The sequence below is a fragment of the Heloderma suspectum genome, chromosome 2 (assembly GCF_057233095.1).
Source record: "Heloderma suspectum isolate Gila_16-S chromosome 2, 16-S_ref, whole genome shotgun sequence".
In the NCBI taxonomy this organism is placed as follows: Eukaryota; Metazoa; Chordata; class Lepidosauria; order Squamata; family Helodermatidae; genus Heloderma; species Heloderma suspectum.
The window spans coordinates 221,362,312-221,380,560 of record NC_139459.1 but is presented as its reverse complement, the minus strand read 5'-3'; the positions used below and the strand labels follow the sequence as shown (position 1 = coordinate 221,380,560).

Sequence of the window (18,249 nt, the reverse complement as noted above, 5' to 3'; positions counted from 1 at the left end):
CCTTCTCAGTGGCTGCTCCCAAGCTCTGAAACTCACTTCCAAGGGAGGCTAGATTAGCTTCCTCTCTGTTGTCCCACCTCCATCAGTCAAATATCTTTTTATATAGGTGGGACTTTGACATGAAAGCTGGTCTGCTGCTGGAGGAATTTTTAATGGATTGGGTGCTGTTTATTTCTTTTATTGTTGTGGTTTTAATGCATTTGTTTTTATATTTTTAATTACATTTTTGTTTTAATCTCAGTTTTATTATTGTTAGCCACCTTGAGTGCCATTTTTGGTGGACAGTCGGGATATAAATTTAATACATAAAATAAATAGCCCGCTCTCAGCTGAAAGACTGGTTATTCCAGCACTTTGAAGACATACTGAGTTCTTGTGGCATGAAGAAATTTTAAGGCATTGTCTTGGTTATTAGCTAAAGTATGGTTTTTATTCCTGTACCTCATTGGGCATCATTGTGGGAATGGAGTGTGCTACTAAATCAAGGCTATCCGAGACCCTATTCTGTGTCACAGATGATGTTGCACTGTTAATTTTAGAAATGGGATGCTGGGTTAGGATACTCAATAAGGGTGTCTTTATAGAGAGCTCACAAATGATAAGGCAATTTAAGTTTTTTAACTAGCACTTTCAGCTTATTAAACAAATGTTGATTGATACTCCTTAATCAAATTGAACGTTTTAATTCCTAAATGTTAAACTAGATGAGCAAGAGGACAGATTCTTTGCAAGTTGGAATACTTTAGCAGAAAGCCTTTTAAACAAAGACACAAGTTAATCAACAGTATGGACATTTACTCTAATTGAAGAAGGTGCAAGTGAATGTGCGTTGAATCATTCACATTCCTCCTTCCTTTCCACACCTGCACGTAGGTGCTTAGAACACTTACCCCTTTTCTACTACCTACTAAATGTTGACCTAGTTGTATCCTGTCAAGAAGAGTGTGAAATTCCTCATTTGTACCCCCAGATGCAAAATGTATTTACTTTGGCAAATTTACTCTATGGGCAGGCATATGGTATTTTGTACAGTGTGAAGACAATGTGCCAGGTGCAAGCTGTTCCACTCCATATGAAAGCCACAGGTGTGTTTATAAGTCATGTAGCTAAAGGAAACTGACATACTATATTCATATGCAATCCCCACAGGGAGGGATGACATGTTGGACATGGAGATTGATGCATACATTCACTGTGTTAGTGCCTTCATCAAACTGGCCCAGAGCGAGTACCAGCTTCTGACGGAAATCATCCCAGAACACCACCAGAAGAAGACATTTGACTCTCTCATCCAGGTCCTTTTAAAACTTAGCATGGCTCCTTCCTTTGGCTGTTGTGCAAAATCCAATGGTCACTTCTCTAACTCACCCAAAAATTTGTTTTGCTGTAGGAGTCTTTAGACAATCTGATGATAGAGGGTGACAACATTGTCTCGGCAGCCCGGAAAGCCATCATACGTCATGATTACTCAGCTGTGCTCACTATCTTCCCCATCCTGAGGCACTTGAAGCAGACAAAGCCAGAGTTTGATCAAGTTTTACAGGTAACTGGTCAGCAATAAAAACTCGGTGTTGCAAAACTTGGCCATGTACAATCGAGGTGCAGAACCCCATTATTTGTGGCAGGAACAAGGCCTCAGAGAGGGTTTGGTAGCAGCTGGAAATTGTGGCAGGGTGAAGACCAATTCACAACACAGATGTCTGGAAGCGAAAGAGAAGTAGCTAAGACTAAAATGGAAATGGACACTCAAGACTAGTAAATGGAACAGAAGATCAAAGGAGACAGTCCACAGGAAGCAGGAGCTGAAGTCAAGCAAGAGCTCTGGTTGGTGTGGGATGAGACCTCTGGACAGATCTGAGAGTTGGTAAGGTGAAGGTTACACAAAGATGCACAGAATTTGATAGAGATCTCTTATTCTTCAGAACTCTTCTTCAAACGCTCCAACAATATGGTCATTCAAGATAGCTCACAATAAAACACTAGACCTACCAAAATCAGCATAAAACAGAACTCATGTGCCAACCTGAATTTTAAAAAGTTTTGACGTACTACCTAAAAGAGTATGAAGAGGGTGTCCTAGGAGAGGTATAACTCCACAGCAGAGATGACCCTATTCTGGGTCTCATTTAGACTGACTTAATGAACAGACAGAAACTGGGGAAAGGCTGCCTCTGCAAATCTTCAAGGTCAGTATAAGTATAGGCAGCGCCTTGAATTGTGGCCACAAGACAATAGGTGATCAGGGCAAATTTAGGAATACTGGTGGTATGCTTTCTCCTGCTCACAGGGGCACAGCTATACTTTTCACTATCTGAAACTTCCATACAGTTTTTATAGATATTCTATATAGAGCACACTGCAATAATCAATCTAATCACGACATTACAAAGGCAGGTATGAGAGTAGCATGAACCTTATTGAGGGTACATTTCAACACAAATTTATTTATTTATTTATTTATTAGATTTATTAGCCACCCATCTTGCTGGATACTCAGCCACTCTAGGCGGCATACAATACTAATAACATGAAATACAATGAATTTACATGATCCACTGAACAAAACAACACTACTCTAAAAAACCCTAACCAACCCCAAATGCCTTCCTGAACAGCCAGGTTTTTAAAGCCCGGCAGAAGCTCATCAAAGAGGGGGCATGACAGAGGTCACTAGGGAGGGAATTCCACAGAGTGGAGGCCACCACAGAAAAGGCCTTCTCCCTAGTCCTTACCAGCCTAGCTGCCCTGGCTGATGGGACAGAAAGAAGGCCTACCGAGGCTGATCTCATTGAGTGGCATCCCTGGTGTTGTTGGAGGAGCTCCTTAAGATAGGTCGGGCCGGAACTATATAGGGTTTAAAAGGTCAATGCCAACACCTTGAATTGGGCCCAGAAAACAACTGGTAACCAGTGCAACACCTTCAGCACTAGAGTGATGTGATGGCTGCCTTTAATGAGGCGGGCCACTGTGTTCTGCACCAGCTGCAACTTCCAAACCATCTTCAAGGGTAACCCCACAAAGACCGCATTACAGTAGTCTAGGCAAGAGGAGACCAGGACATGAACTACTGATGGGAGCAGATGGTTAGGGAGATAGGGGCGCATCCGCCATATCAGATGGAGTTGGCACAGCGCTGCCTGGCTCATGGCTGACATCTGAGCCTCCATGGACAGCTAGGAGTCTAAAATGACCCTCAGACTGCTGACCTGGTCCTTCAGGGGTAGCTGCACCCCATTAAACACCAGGTCATAGAATCATAGAATAGTAGGGTTGGAAGGGGCCTACAAGGCCATCGAGTCCAACCCCCTGCTCAATGCAGGAATCCAAGTCAGAGCATCCCTGACAGATGGCTGTCCAGCCTCGTCTTGAATGCCTGCAGTGTGGGAGAGCCCGCCACCTCCCTAGGTAATTGGTTCCATTGTCGTATTGCTCTAACAGGAAGTTTTTCCTAATGTTCGGCTGGAATCTGGCTTTCTGTAACTTGAGCCCATTATTCCGTGTCCTGCACTCTGGGGTGATGGAGAAGAGATCCTGGCCTTCCTCTCTGTGACAGCCTTTCAAGTACTTGAAGAGCGCTATCATCTCTCCCCTCAGTCTTCTCTTCTCAAGGCTAAACATGCCCACTTCTTTCAGTCTCTCTCCATAGGGCTTTGTTTCCAGCCCTCTGATCATCTTTGTTGCCCTCCTCTGAACCCTCTCCAGTTTGTCTGCATCCTTCTTAAAGTGTGGTGCCCAGAACTGGACACAGTACTCCAGATGAGGCCTAACCAGTGCTGAGTAGAGGGGAACTAGTACTTCCCGGGATTTGGAAGCTATGCTTCTATTAATGCAGCCCAAAAGAGCATTTGCCTTTTTTGCAGCCACATCACATTGTTGGCTCATATTCAGCTTGTGATCGACAACAATTCCAAGATCTTTCTCGCTTGTAGTGTTGTTGAGCCACGTATCCCCCATCTTGTAACTGTGCATTTGGTTTCTTTTTCCTAGGTGCAGAACTTGGCATTTATCCCTGTTAAATGTCATTCTGTTGTTTTCTGCCCAGCGCTCCAGTCTATCCAGATCACTTTGAATTTTGTTTCTGTCTTCCAAAGTATTAGCTATCCCGCCCAATTTTGTGTCATCTGCAAATCTGATCAGCATTCCCTGCACCTCCTCCTCCAAGTCATTAATACAAATGTTGAAGAGCATTTTTGAAGACTGAGCCCTGCGGTACCCCACTCGTTACCTCTCCCCAGTTGGAGAAGGTCCCATTAATAAGCACTCTTTGAGTCCGTTTCTGCAGCCAACTGTAGATCCACCAGATCGTTGTTTCATCTCGCCCACTTTGAGCTAGTTTGCTCATCAGGATATCATGGGGCACTTTGTCGAAAGCTTTGCTGAAGTCGAGGTATATGATGTCTACAGCATTCCCACGGTCTACAAGGGAGGCTACTTGATCAAAAAATGAGATCAGATTTGTCTAGCAGGACTTGTTTTTGACAAATCCATGTTGGCTTCGAGTAATCACGGCATTGTTGTCAAGGTGCTTCCAGATGGATTGCTTTATGATCTGCTCCAGAATTTTCCGAGGGATTGATGTCAGACTGACTGGTCTGTAGTTCCCAGGTTCCTCCCTCTTACCCTTTTTGAAGATAGGGACAACATTAGCCCTCCTCCAGTCATCTGGCACTTCCCCCGTCCTCCATGATTTCTCAAAGAGAATAGACAGCGGTTCTGAGAGTTCTTCTGCCAGTTCCTTTATTACTCTAGGATATTTTTATTTTATTTTAGGATTTATTACTCTAGGATGCAGGTCATCTGGCCCTGGAGATTTGAACTCATTCAAAGTCATTAGGTGTTCCTTGACCATATGCCTATTGATCTCAATCTGCAATCCTGCCCCTTCAGCCTGCACTTCGCCTTTGCCAGGGGGTCATAGACCCTCTTTTGGGAGAAGAAGATCAACATCCCTCAATCTCCCCTTGAGATTGGGGAATTTGTGCATGACCAGTTGGGAATAGACAAAAGACAGGAACAGCTGCTTAATTAGATTTGTCCCTAGCCAGTAGCAGGAAGGCTCTCTTGAGTCTCAGGTTACTAAATTAGTGGGGGTGGACTGGGGAGCCCAAATAGCATAATGGGAAGTGCATTAATGCACTCACATTAACAGCTCAGGCAGGAAGTTTAGCAACTCAGAGGATTGTACCTTAGCTCTTGAGCAGCCGGAAAACATGGACAATGTCGCTTGAAGCAACAACCTCTATGTCTGGCAACTGTCATTGCACACAACTGCAGATTTTGTTACAACTGGAGATGGGACAGCTCAGCTGGATCTTACATTCTGGCATTCCCATGGCTTTGTTTGGTGTGTGCTTGAAAAAATCAGTTTATTATCAGATTTGAAGATTATAATCCTTCTGGACAGCAAGTTTTGTTCCCTCTGTCAAGAGCACACACTGTGCCCAGCAGTGTGTTCAGGAGGGAAGGTTGAGTTTTACTTGGCTAACAGAATTGTGAGTGATTTCCTGTGTGTTCAGTGGCGATAGTAGCCAGCTTTCTTTCCCTCTTGGGCTTGTCTCATGTGCTGTACTGGGTATTTCAGGGCACTGCAGCCAGCACTAAGAACAAGCTGCCAAGCCTCATAACTTCAATGGAGACCACAGGAGCCAAGGCTCTGGAGGATTTTGCAGACAACATCAAGGTAACTTGTCTCTCTGCTGGTTATCTCTGTAGTCACTCAGAGTAGTTCAAGAGACCTGTGCAAATGTCCCATTAATTAATACTTTTTTTAGGATGTAGAATCCTAGAAGGTGTTGTGGGAAGAAGGAAGAAAGAACTGACCTCCTTGCATTTAGAATGTGTGTTCCTAACTAAACTGATTTGATCATATGTCTTAACAGGGAATATTGCCAGCCATATAGGAGAGTCCACAGAATGTTTGGAAATGTTCACAAATCATTTGGTTGAGAAAGAGCACTAGTTATTGATGGACCAAATACAATGGCAATGGAGACTGCTTAAAATTTGCTTTTGTCCAACCATCTGTTTTTGCAGTCACCAGTAGGTGGTGCTTTTGGCCTTCAGGGCTGTGGAAGTACACATGTTGTTCAGAAAACATAACAACAAGATGTGGATAGTTATATGCCATACACATTTTTAACCATCCACCAGATCTGTTTTTTCTCCCTAGAACAATCCTGACAAGGAGTACAATATGCCAAAAGATGGAACAGTGCACGAACTCACCAGCAATGTATGTAAAGCCAATTCAGAATGTTCCTTGGTAAAATCAATCCAGTGACTTCACCTGCCTTTTGTTTTTCTTTGTCATAAAAGGGTCGTAGTCCTCAGGGCCAGCCCTGTCATTAGACAGAGTGAAGCAGCTACTTCAGATGGCTGATCTTCGGTGTCCAAATGGCTAGTTATTTAATTTATTGTATTTTTACAGCCAGGCAGGGCCACCTTGAGAAGGGAGTTGAGTAGGGCAGCTGCACTGGGTGCCAAATGGTGGGGACCCCAAATGATCCCAAGGTGGTGGTGGCTCCACCTCCTCCTCATAGCTGGTGCTGGAAGGGCCATATCCACATGCCCCACCATTGCTGGCGGGAGGGCCACGTGTGCCCTGCCACTCCAGTTCTCTGGAGCAGCGGACCTATGCCTAGCTCTGAGGGGTTCTTACAGCGAGGCATTGGCCTCTCCAGTGCTCCAGAGAGGAAATGTACAGCAGGAGAGCACCTGGCACAGCTCTCTGGAGTGCCACCCACCTGATGCCTAACTCTGTGAACCAGTACTTGGCTGAGAACAGGTTAGAAGAGACAGAAGAACAGTTCTGCCTGCCCCTCCAGATGCTATGTTGGCTAGGGAGGAGGAAACACAGCCAAAATAGAAGCTGCCCCATCCCTTCTCTTTTCTTCCCATGTGACCACTTTTCATATGTACAGTCTCTGAGCCGTATAGTTCAGAATATATGGGTATCTGTCAGGCTTCTGGAGACTGCTGTAGCTAGGTGTCACATGGAATTTTCTCTTGGGAGTCCCTCCTTTTGCAGCATTTTCTGCATTTTCTATCCTCTGATTACATTGCAAGCCAAGCGACCTCAGAAAAGCACACTCTGGGGGGCAGGTTGCTGGCTCTGTACCTGTTTGTACAACAATCTAGGGCTCAGTCACAAGCAGTTTTCTGGGGTTTTCCAAAGTTTCAACCACGTATCTCAAAGACCTAGCCTACTGATCAACATGGGACTATGCATGCTCAGGCCTTGAAGCCCTCTTCAGGCACAGAAGGGGTAAGAGTATACAACGTCAGCCTGTTTTGATTGGCAACCTTGGAATTGGGCAGGCCTGGTATAAATACTAGGAGCCCTTGCATTCAACCTTTGCTTGCTCTTCAGAGTGGTGCCTTCTGCTTGCTGTGCTTCAGGCTACAGATGCCAGTTTTTCCATCTCAAATTCCCAGCTCCAGCAAATGTCCTGAGGGGTGGGGGAGCACACATCCTCCAGGACCAGATTTGAGTAAGGCTGCTGCCTTATCTTGATGGGGCTTGCCTCTGAGCAGTAACCTCCCTCTCTTGTTGCTTGTCACCTTGCCTAGCATTGCCAGGTCTTCATCAGAGATGGTGCTTGTCAATTTAAACATTCAGAAGCTCTGAGAAAGGGATGCAGCTGCTTCCCTGCCTGCTCTATGCACCTGCTGTGGGGCAAAACTAGTGCAGCAGGAGAGGAAGGTGAGCAAAGCACTAGTGGATCCAGAAGGGGTAGGAATCACAGTGGCTATATTGTTTCTCAGTGTCTGAGTTTTTAAAAGGGCAGGCACCATTTCCAAATGAAGACCTGGCAACTTGAGAGAAGACTACCGTGGAGGTGACATGATAGGCAAGTAGTATCGAAGCAAACGCTCATGGAGGATTGTCCCTGAGCAGTTGTGCTCACACTTGAGTGGAGGATGGGTGACTGACCTGTTGCTTGGGGGACAGTCAAGAATGTAAACAGACCCTTTAACCTCAGTTGCTTGCCATAGAGAAAGCCATTTCTGCTTTATATCGAGTCCAGAACTATGTGGCATTCATGACTGCACTCATAAAGGGCTGTTTTTAGGTGATACTAATATATCTTCGAGGCCAAGTACTATATATTTTCTGTTTTCCCAGGGAACTTATATCCTTGCATAGTGGTCTGGTGAAGAATATCTGGACTATTTTAAACAAAATGGAGGGTAACCAATGGATTTCCTTTTTTAATTCTCCCTCCTCTTTATAGGCCATTCTCTTCCTGCAGCAGTTGCTGGATTTTCAGGAAACTGCAGGTGCCATGCTGGCATCCCAAGGTACTCATATAGGGCTCCTTCAATACAAGAACGCCTTCCTGGGCACACTTGCTTTGCTTGCTTTGCAGTCAAACCTCCTTAACAAGGGTGTAACTCGTTCATGACTCACTGCCTCAGCAGTCTACTTTGATCTGGCCCAGCAAAAAGCCACAGCCATCTAAGGAGTTATAAAGTAGCTCAGAGGGATGCCTCTGGCTTTCTTATCAGCCTGTATGTGTGCTGTGAGCTCTGTGGTCCTTGAAACCTACAGACAAAGGGTGGATTGTGAAATAGTTCATCTCCAAAGAGCAATAGCTTTCAGTGAGAAGAGAAGTTCTCAAGTGCTTATCCTCGTATGAATGGGTTGTTTACTGGCTTCATGACCCAATCATCGTCATAATATGGAGTATTCATTTGATTCTGGGCCAGCTTCTTTTGGTGGAAGAGTGTAAGCTTATGAAATCCAGAGAGCTTTTACTTCTGATAAAATGAGAAGCAACTTCTCTGATTTTACTTTATGTGAAGTCTGAAGTACACAGACCAGTTACTTCACATCACAGACTGAAGGTATATAATGCAGCTGTTGATAATAATCTAGGAAGAGGGTTTTTACCTAATAATTACAATGTTTATGTTCCCAGGCCTATCTAGGTATGCAGTGACATATCAATGTAAGGCAGTCAAATTTTCTGTGTTGATGTTACTTTTAAAAAGGTAACACAATTTTTGAGATGATTGTCTTGAAAGGGAGCACCAGTTTGTCCAGTCAGGTCCATGCTAAGAAGGTTTAACTGTGCAAACTGCATCTTGCATGTGTTCATCTGTCCTTAACCGCTGCCTGAATAGTACTCGAAACATGGCCCATTTCTGTGGCTGACTTGTTGGCGGCCCTTCTTCATGCCTCCTTTGCCTGCTAAAACTGGTTATGGGCAAAGACAGTGGTGGAGCGAACTCTTTCATTGGCCAAAGGAGTGGCAATTCATTGCCACTGGAGATAGCAAAGAAGCTATCTCACATCTGCAATTCAGTTTTGTGACTTTTCGGCAGCAAAACCTAGCAGCAGCCATTGCACCCAAGTGGTAGTCAACTGTGGACATACTCAATTTTAACATCCAGGCTACAATCCTATACCCACCTACTTGGGAGTAAACCCCACTGAACTCAGTGGGACTTACTTCTGAGTAGACACATGTAGGCTTGCACTGCCTAAGCAGGAGTGGCTCCTGTCTGCTGAACCCATAGTGCTCTGTGTTGGTATCTTCTGCTTTGTTCTTGAAGGTATGGTTGTCTCTAACCTGTCTTTTTGCACTTTGCATTTCTTTCCTTCTCTCTCTCTCTTTTCTTCCTATCCTTTTATCTCAACTCTGCCTTAAATTTTATAGTTCTTGGGGACACATACAATATTCCTTTAGATCCCAGAGGTAAGCAGTAGTAAAACTTGTACTACCCACATGCATAGCTAATACTGCTCTCTTTTTTGCATCTGGTTATGTATTCGTTTGTTTTTAACCATACTCAATAAAAGCCTGCCTGTTTCAATTATGTGAAAATATCTGGATGTAAAGTATCAGTGATAGTGGTTGGTTTTCCCCCCTAAGCTTATAACTGGTATACCTGTTCATTTCCATGGAGGCTAGATGTTTGTAAAGCAGCACAAAGCTCTCAGTGGTTCTTGATGACAATGGTAGACCACTCATTCGTGATCTTAATAGTTGCTTCTCGTAATGTGGTTTGCCCTTGGGCAAACTACATATTACACACACATGTATATAAAGATGCCCCAAGAGCCATTTTTGTTCTAAGAAATAAACTGTGATTTTGAACAGGAAAGTGGGGAGGTTGTTGCCATTTTTCTGCTCCAGATTGCTCACCCTCCAGCTGTCTTTCTCCCTGAGGGGTACTAGTTATGTGCCTTCAACTGGAACCCCACAAAATGAGGCGAGCAAAGTGCTGTGTAACAACCATACATGCCTGAATCAGCTGACACATGAGCAGATCTAGATGTGTCTGTAAGCAAGGCAATTGGAAGTTCACTGTATCAAGAATCCATTGTTCAAAACAGTATTTTAGTTGTGTCTTAGCTCTCAGAAAAGCAGAGCTCCTTCTGTATCCCAAGGGTTAAAGAATTCTGCTCCCCAGTCCCCACCCTCAGCCAGGACACTTCTCCGGAGCGCAGGGAAATAACTGATACTGAGGTGGTTGTGCTCAGATGTGAAGCCTGTGTTCACTGGTTCTCAAGGGCGACTGTGCAGAAGGTGCATCTGCTGGCTTGGTCTTTAAAAATACAGAAACCTACTTTGGCCCAGGAATTGGTGATTCTCTGTAGGAGACATTTTGTAGTTGAACAGGCTTAGTTGGTATTGCTTGCCAACACAGATATTAGCATTCATACAAGTCAAATCTTTTGAGAACCTATCTTGTTCATGTGATGGAAACCTTTGATATTCTCTTCCTACCCTAGAAAGCTTTACCTGATGCCCACTGAAGTTGAATGACTGATTGCATTAACATTGAAATAACAGCACAAATAATTTTCATGGTTCTCAAAAAGGATATTTTAGTTTATCCTAATGAGAATATCTCATTCTGAAACAGATTTGGGGATGGGGGTTAACTGGTCACTTTCTGTGAAACAATGCTCACAATATCTGAACTTGGTAAGATTTCTGTGGAGTAGTTCGTAAGGGTAAGATACCCCTACTCTGCAGTTCAGGGAGACAAAGGTTCAAACTGAAAGTAATTCTATTCTCATTTGCACAAAATATTCAGAGATAAATTTAGGGCAGCCTTTCTCAACCTTGGGTCCCAAGATGTTGTTGGATTACAAACAACTCTCTTCATCCCTAGCCAACAACATCTGGGGATCTAAGGTTGGGAAAGGCTGTTCTAGAATGAAACAGAGATGATGATTTGCTCTCATGGTAAGTCCAAGATCAAATATTTTAGCTGATCTTATAGAAACAAAAGTTGCTTGAGCAGGAGACAAACTAGCCACATATAGACTATAAAATGGTATATATTAACTGATTTTATCCTCATTCACTTTCAGAGACCAGCTCTTCAGCCAGTAGCTACAGTTCTGAATTCAGTAGACGGCTACTCAGCACTTACATCTGTGAGTAACCCTTCACAAAGTTACTAGCTATTTCCTTCTGGTAGGCTACAATCCTGTGCACACTTACCCGGGAGTAAGCCCATTGGATACAGTGCGATTTACTTTGCAGTAAACATGCATAAGATTGTGCTCATTGTTGCTTATTCTGCTAATGGTGTTGAGAAGTGGGGAAGTGTTTCATTTTACTACAATGTGCTACAGGGAATGCCCATTGAAACCTAGTTTAGATCATATTATTCAGAGATTGCCCTAAAATTGGATTGGATTATTAGAATTATTATTAGAATATATCTGTATTATTAGACTATATCTAGGACTTTTATAGTAGATTTTTCCATAATTTCTTTTTAAAGCAACATAAAACAAACTGAGCAAATCTCGGGCTTCGTTTGATCCACTATATAGTCTTAGTTAGATGGCAAACACAGTGGGTTACTGCTGCTTAAAAACTGACAATTCATCTCTCATTATGTGTGGAATAACTCCCTCAATCAAGGAAAAGAAAATGTAAGCAGCTGTCTTTAAAAAATATGTGGTAATTTTTGTTAATTAAATGTTAAAGTTATCCCACAGTTGAGAAACTGTTTTTCAGGATCATCTTCATTAAGATTTTGGGTGCTTCCAGACAAGGTTTTTATTGTGCAATCACCCTGTCTCATTTGAGGAATTTTGCAGGGGTCCACATGACCTCACCTTCCACTTGTAACCCTCCCGTGTTTTCCCACTGCTTCTTCCATCTTTTTTTTCTTTCCACAAAAAATGTGTTGAGGAGAAGACAGAATAGCTGCACAATGTCTTTTGATAGTTAGTACAAAGGGTACTCAAGAAATACCCTTTGTAAGATGTAAATGAATTAAAATTTAACCAACCAGTTAAAGTGAGTTGCATAGGTAAACTATGTATAGCTTTAATATCTCCGTCAAACCGGAGATCTTTAGAGTTGTCTCTTTCCTCCTATTCATGCATTCTTTCTATTAAGGCAAAGTTCTGGGCAACTTACAACTAAACCTTCTCAGTAAGTCCAAGGTTTACGAAGACCCAGCTTTAAGTGCCATCTTCCTGCATAACAACTACAATTATATTCTCAAGTCCCTTGAAAAGTAAGTACATGAATGTCGCTCACATTCGCAGTGTATGCTGGGAGTCTGGAATTTCTGCCAATGCAGCTCTGACTTGTGCTCATAAGCTTCTCATTTCTTCTGCAGAGCATAGTTTATACGCTATTTTATCTACTTTCATGCTTTGTTCCACTTCAGAAAGGGCCCTTTGAAGTCAGTCATTCCTTCTATAAACATTGTCTTGCATAAGGCAATGGAAAATAAAAGCAACCTGGAGGGCTGTATTAGGCTGTTTCATCTTGTCAGCAGGCTCTTCCTCTGGAGAGCACTTCCCAATAAATCCAGGGAGTCATTTCCTCCTGGCTGCTTTTGTGCATTCAAAGGCTAGTCTCTCACAAACTCAGGAAAACAGCTATCGAAATGACTCCGTTATAGTTTTACATTTCTGTGGATTGTCTAGCCTAGTACTTTATACTTGAACTTTTCTACTTGACTGGGCCATAGAATGATATGCAGTTAATGGTAATTCAGAGTATAGTGTGCCACAAGAGGCCAAAGCACACTACCATAGGGGAGGTGCACAGGACACCTTTGTTCAGACAAAACCAGCTGGTCCAGGTGGAAATGGATGAATACCACATGCTGCAGGGGAAAGTGAAAAATGCCAGCCAGTCTGCCCTTGTAATTGTAGTGGCAGGGTCCTCCTAACCTGCAGTCTGGTAATCAGATGGGCCAAGGTGCTCAAAATTCCAAGGCCTTGGAGCCCTGTACTCAAATTTTTGTATATGGACACACAACCTATTACTTCTGCATCCCCCAAAACTGCCTCTCTGGCCGTGAACTTCCATAGCCCTTGTTGCTATTGATTCTCCTTTGCCTTGGTCACCAACTGAGTCTTCTCCCACTGCCCCAAATGTACCCAGATAACCACTTCTTTCCCATCTATCTCCTGCCACATTCCCAGTGCCGTCAGCTCTTGGGGTGCTTTGATCCCAGTGTGTCTGGGGGATGAAAAGTTGAGTCTCTTGAGATCCTAGTGTACAAGCACGCCTGCATTAATTTTTAATGTTCTGTTAATTTTTTTAAACCTGCCTGGAAGTCACAGCTTCACAATTTTACACCTAAGTTACTTATTTATGATATTTAAGATTTAAAACCATCTTAGGTTAATCCCCGAGTACGCACGCAAACGCATCCATCAAAAACACTGAAGGAAAATATCCTTAGCAATTCAACAGCAGCCCATATTTTATCCCATATGGTATTCCGCCTTCACTATTAATACTCTCTTCAGGGGAGAAAAAAGTTGTGTGTTAGGGTGTAGCTTGGTCAGCTTGATCCTGACCAGAAAGAGGCTACTACTGAAACACTGGATGATAATGAATGATACCCCATATTTTTATCCAGCTGAGTGTAATTGTTTTTTCAGATAAAGGTCCACATATGGCAACTGGATTTTTTTTCTGGTGAGATCCTTTGCTGTTCTCCATAGCACAGAGAAAGCGAAGATCTCCCAGACCTTGTGCTGACTTTGGAAAGACTAAAAAAGCAGTGAGACATCTTGGTGCTTTCCAAGTCTTTCTGAAGTCAATGCAAAGTCTGATTGCTCCCACACCCTGGTCCATGCTTGGGGGATGGAGAGGAACCCCTCTGACCTTGTGATAAGCCTTGGAGAGGCTTGGGAAAGTAGTGAGACACATAGTTGCTTCCTAGTCCTTTCTGATGCTGAGAATGGCAGGGACATACCCACAGCTCAAAGCTGGGGAGGAGAGCTGGAACTTCCACCCTCAGTTGCACTGGCTCTCAGAGATGCTTGGAGCACCTGTGAAGCTCAGCATAATGTCATGGCCAAGAGCCCTCCCCTTCCCCATGGGACAGCGTCAGCAGCAAGAACAAATTTTGGCTGGCTTCCAAGGCCAGCCCAAATGTGCAAACTAAAAAAAGACTTCTTTTTTTTTTAACGACTTGAAACTGCATCCTACTGTATAGGCAGAAAGGTGGTGCTGCTGCTTTATGGACTCACTGTTTAGTTAGCACTCCTTCTCCTTCGTCTTAGGTCTGAACTAATCCAGTTGGTGGCTGTGACGCAGAAGACAGCAGAAAGGTCATACAGAGAACACATTGAGCACCAGATCCTGACATATCAGCACAGGTCAGAAGAACCCACCTGGTCATTTCCCACTAGAGTCCACATTTCAGTGCTATAATCAAACTCCAATGCTCACGTGAAGAGGGTTTATAGCAGAAGTTGATAAAAGCAGGCAAAGTCAATTTGTCCTTCTTGAAAATGTTCTTCCAGAAAAAGGATTTAGTTGGATTCTAGTTCTGATTTTAAGCAACAAATTCTTTTCCTACAGCTTGCGTTCTGTAGGGCATACTATCCTTTCTAGAGTTCAGCTCAGCACAATCACTGCCTAAGGTATTTACTGAGAGCAGAATATGCTGACAAAAAGGGAGGCTAACCTGAGGCACATTCTCCATGTTGTTTAATTGAAAATGTCTGTTATGTATATCTGTGTACATATCAAATGTCTATTGAGAAGTAGCAAAGAGGCTACCTTTGCATATGAAGTGGGTGTTCAGGAGGTGGGGAGCTGAAATGAGATCTACACTCTGCATAATGAGCAGATTTTGAAGACCAGCTGCAAGTTTGGAGATGCAAACCAAACCTAGCATGCAGCAATGTTTCTGACCCAATTTGCAGTTGGTTTTAAGGAACAGAAGTGGCAAAAGCCAGTCCCTGCCCTTTTTCTGCATCCATATTAGGGCTGCCATGTAGGAAATAGCCTAACACAGGGGTAGGCATTGTGCCCCCAGACACCTTTATTGGCACTTGCCAATGTACCCTACCTCACTCACTTAAAAATAATAAGAATTAACACTTTTTCTTACCGGCAGCTGGGATTGCTGTGTAATAAATTTCTGTTGGTTCTGAAAACTGTGGGTTCCAATGAGTTGTTTGGGGTCTTAGAACTGAGACCCCACCCCTGCCTTGTACTCAGTCTTTTGGGCAGGTGAATTGTCCTTTTGCCACACCTCCCATGCCACCCACTTTTCAGCTATTCCTGGTGGTGGCGAGGCGAGTTTCTCAAATTGCCAAATGTGCCCCATCCCAAAAAGGTTGCCTACCCTTTGCCGAGCAAAGAACATGGGCTGCTTAAAGGCGCACATTCTCCTGTACCCCGGATGTACAAATGGAGTAGTGCTTGAAGCAAAACATACTGGGGGAGAGAGAGTTAGATCTGGTCCATTTGGATTCGCTGATCTGATCTTGGAACATATAGCACAGAAATTTCTCATTTGGAATTTTACTTTTTATTTGTTTAATGCTGATGGAGATCCTGTCTAGTTTGCCTACCCTTCTTCATGTCTATTTCAGCTGGCTAAAAGTAACAGATTACATCTCAGACAAAAACTTCCCTGTTTTCCAACCTGGAGTCAAGGTGAGAATGCTTGAAATGTAGCTATATTTGTTGGGAAATTGGAAAGTATATTCACCCCCCCAAACTCAGGTTAGGCCCAAACTACATGCGGCACTGAATGTGTGTAATCATTTAGTGTGTACATTTTGTTCTTTAAATATCAGCTGGGAAGGTGCAAGTGCGCAGAGATGCATTGACTATAATCTTTAGCTGCTGCTGGGTTGTTGCTGTTTTGAAAAATGTATTTTTCATATGTTCTGTAAATGTATAAGTCACCTTATGAGGGCAATACACCCTGAAAAGTGAGTTAAAAATCGTTTAAATAATATTATTACAGAAGCGTGAGTACTGTTTGATTGCTTGCTAAGCAAGTGCATGTCTGTAAGGCCTGTATAGCCTTCCGAGGAATGTGTAGGGCTCAGCACCTATCAAAGTGCTCCCAATTGGTCAAGAAGCAATTTGAACAACATCACTGGCAATTAGTCTGAGAGGAAGAAAATAACCAGGAGATCTCCTTTTTCTTAATCTTCCACAGCTCAAAGACAAGGAGAGGCAGATGATCAAGGAACGCTTTAAGGTAATTGGCTATCCGATACCAGGCAAATGTTCTTGCTCCTGGCTGGCTGGCTGGCTGGCTGGCTGGCTGGCTGGCTGTCTTCCTTCCTTCCTTCCTTCCTTCCTTCCTTCCTTCCTTCCTTTTCTATTTGCTATTCAGCTTCAGATGTGCTTAAAATAATCTTCTCTTTGGGAAAGGGCTTTAATGATGGCCTGGAGGAGCTGTGTAAAATCCAGAAGGCTTGGGCTATCCCCGACACAGAACAGAGGGACAAAATCCGGCAAGCTCAGAAAACCATTGTGCAAGAGACGTACGCTGCCTTCCTAAGCAGGTGATGTCTTGTACTGCAAAGACCTCTTCTATTTGTTCAGAGAGAGCTTGGACAGGCAGGCAAAGCTTTCAAAGGTGTCTTCCTGAGCTCCGGTTTTCAAAGCCATCCCTGTTGTCTGGGAAACATACTATTTGGTTACACGTGTCTTTGGGTGGGTCAAAGAGCCAGAGTTTTGTGCACAAAACATTTTTAAAAATTATTATTATTTTATTTATATCCCGCCTTTTTTCCTCTTGCAAGGAACCCAACCATATATTCTGTGGTTGTAGTTTAGCCTGCATCATACCAATCTCTCAGTGCTTGGGATAAACACAGTGATTCCTTTTCTCTTTGGCCTTGCTGTGTGGTAGACTTTCAAATGCTTATAGTGATTGGATAGAGATGGTGACAGAACTGGAATGGATGATATTGCACAAGCGGGATATGCAAGAAAATGGTGCAGTGTGGAGTGCTGCTGTTCAAGATTCCAGCCACTCCATATCATTGCCCTTCCCTGGTTTTCTGGGGTTCCCCCCCCCCATTACCCCAACAATCAGTCAGCATTCTGCTCCCACTGAGCATGCTCAGTCCTCATTGGGTTGTTTTGGAGGGATTGGAGGGCAGAAGTGTTCTTAAGGTTTTTTGTACTTCTGCAAATGTAGAGGTTTCCCTGAGGATGCTGATACCACTGCCTTGTGCATGGCTGGGGTGCTTTGGGCTACATACGGCTCAGCACCTGGAGGACTGAGATGGCTCTTGGTATAAATGCTATTGTGAGGATGATGCTCTGGTGGTTGGTGAAGAAGGGGAGGGCAGCTGTGGAGTGAGACATCCTCTCTGTGCTCATCACACACGACTTCGCTTTGTTTTTGCCTTGGCAGATATGGCAATGTGCCCTTTACCAAGAACCCTGAGAAATACATTAAATATAGAGTGGAGCAGGTGGGTGAGATGATTGAGAAGCTGTTCGACACGTCAGCATGACCTGCCTGCCTGCATATTGGTGCTTTCATAGTCCTCTTTCCCAGTCCGCTGTTGAAGGCCATGGGTTATGCTTGTATTTATCAAATTTATAAACTCCTAAGAACATGATTTATGGTTTGTCCAATTTTTTCCAAGATCATAGGTAACAGCTGAAATCTCCCTTGGTGTAGTGCAAGTTTGTGTGGGTTTGTATGTGTGTGTGTTTCTGAAATAGTGATATGTGAGAAATTCTGTCTGCATAGGGTTACATCCTTTTGTATAATGTGCACACAAACTGACCTTATGACAAAGGATAAGCTATGTGCTCTGCACTGTTTCTGACCTGTTTTAGTGTTTTGTTAACCATCCAGAGAGCTTCAGCTATTGAACAGTATAGAAATGTAATAAATAAATACAATAAATCCTGTGTAAGCTTACCCCCACCCCTAGCTTTCATTTTTAAAATTAATTTTAAACTTATAAAACTATGCAAACACAAGTAACAATCCAGCAACTGATCAGATGGATATTCTTTTCAGTCTGGT

The 18,249-nt window shown here is 43.4% G+C and overlaps 1 protein-coding gene across 10 annotated transcripts in view; it reads left to right on the top strand.

The window, feature by feature from the left end:
* EXOC7 (exocyst complex component 7) overlaps positions 1-17,833 on the top strand; it is a 44,745-nt gene extending 26,912 nt beyond the window's left edge. For 6 of the 10 annotated variants that reach the window (XM_084838167.1, XM_084838165.1, XM_084838164.1 and 3 more), the window contains 12 exons: positions 1,150-1,295; positions 1,391-1,543; positions 5,582-5,680; positions 6,170-6,232; positions 8,235-8,301; positions 11,330-11,395; positions 12,375-12,495; positions 14,510-14,605; positions 15,833-15,896; positions 16,411-16,452; positions 16,629-16,762; positions 17,623-17,833. In XM_084838167.1, the coding sequence (XP_084694293.1) occupies positions 1,150-1,295; positions 1,391-1,543; positions 5,582-5,680; positions 6,170-6,232; positions 8,235-8,301; positions 11,330-11,395; positions 12,375-12,495; positions 14,510-14,605; positions 15,833-15,896; positions 16,411-16,452; positions 16,629-16,762; positions 17,623-17,725 (1,154 nt within the window). In that variant the 3' untranslated portion in view covers positions 17,726-17,833. Of the gene's footprint in view, positions 1-1,149; positions 1,296-1,390; positions 1,544-5,581; positions 5,681-6,169; positions 6,233-8,234; positions 8,302-9,662; positions 9,702-11,329; positions 11,396-12,374; positions 12,496-14,509; positions 14,606-15,832; positions 15,897-16,410; positions 16,453-16,628; positions 16,763-17,622 lie in introns of all 10 variants that reach the window. The other 4 variants (XM_084838170.1, XM_084838169.1, XM_084838168.1 and 1 more) reach the window with 2 other exon arrangements.
* The last annotated feature ends 416 nt before the right edge of the window (positions 17,834-18,249 follow it).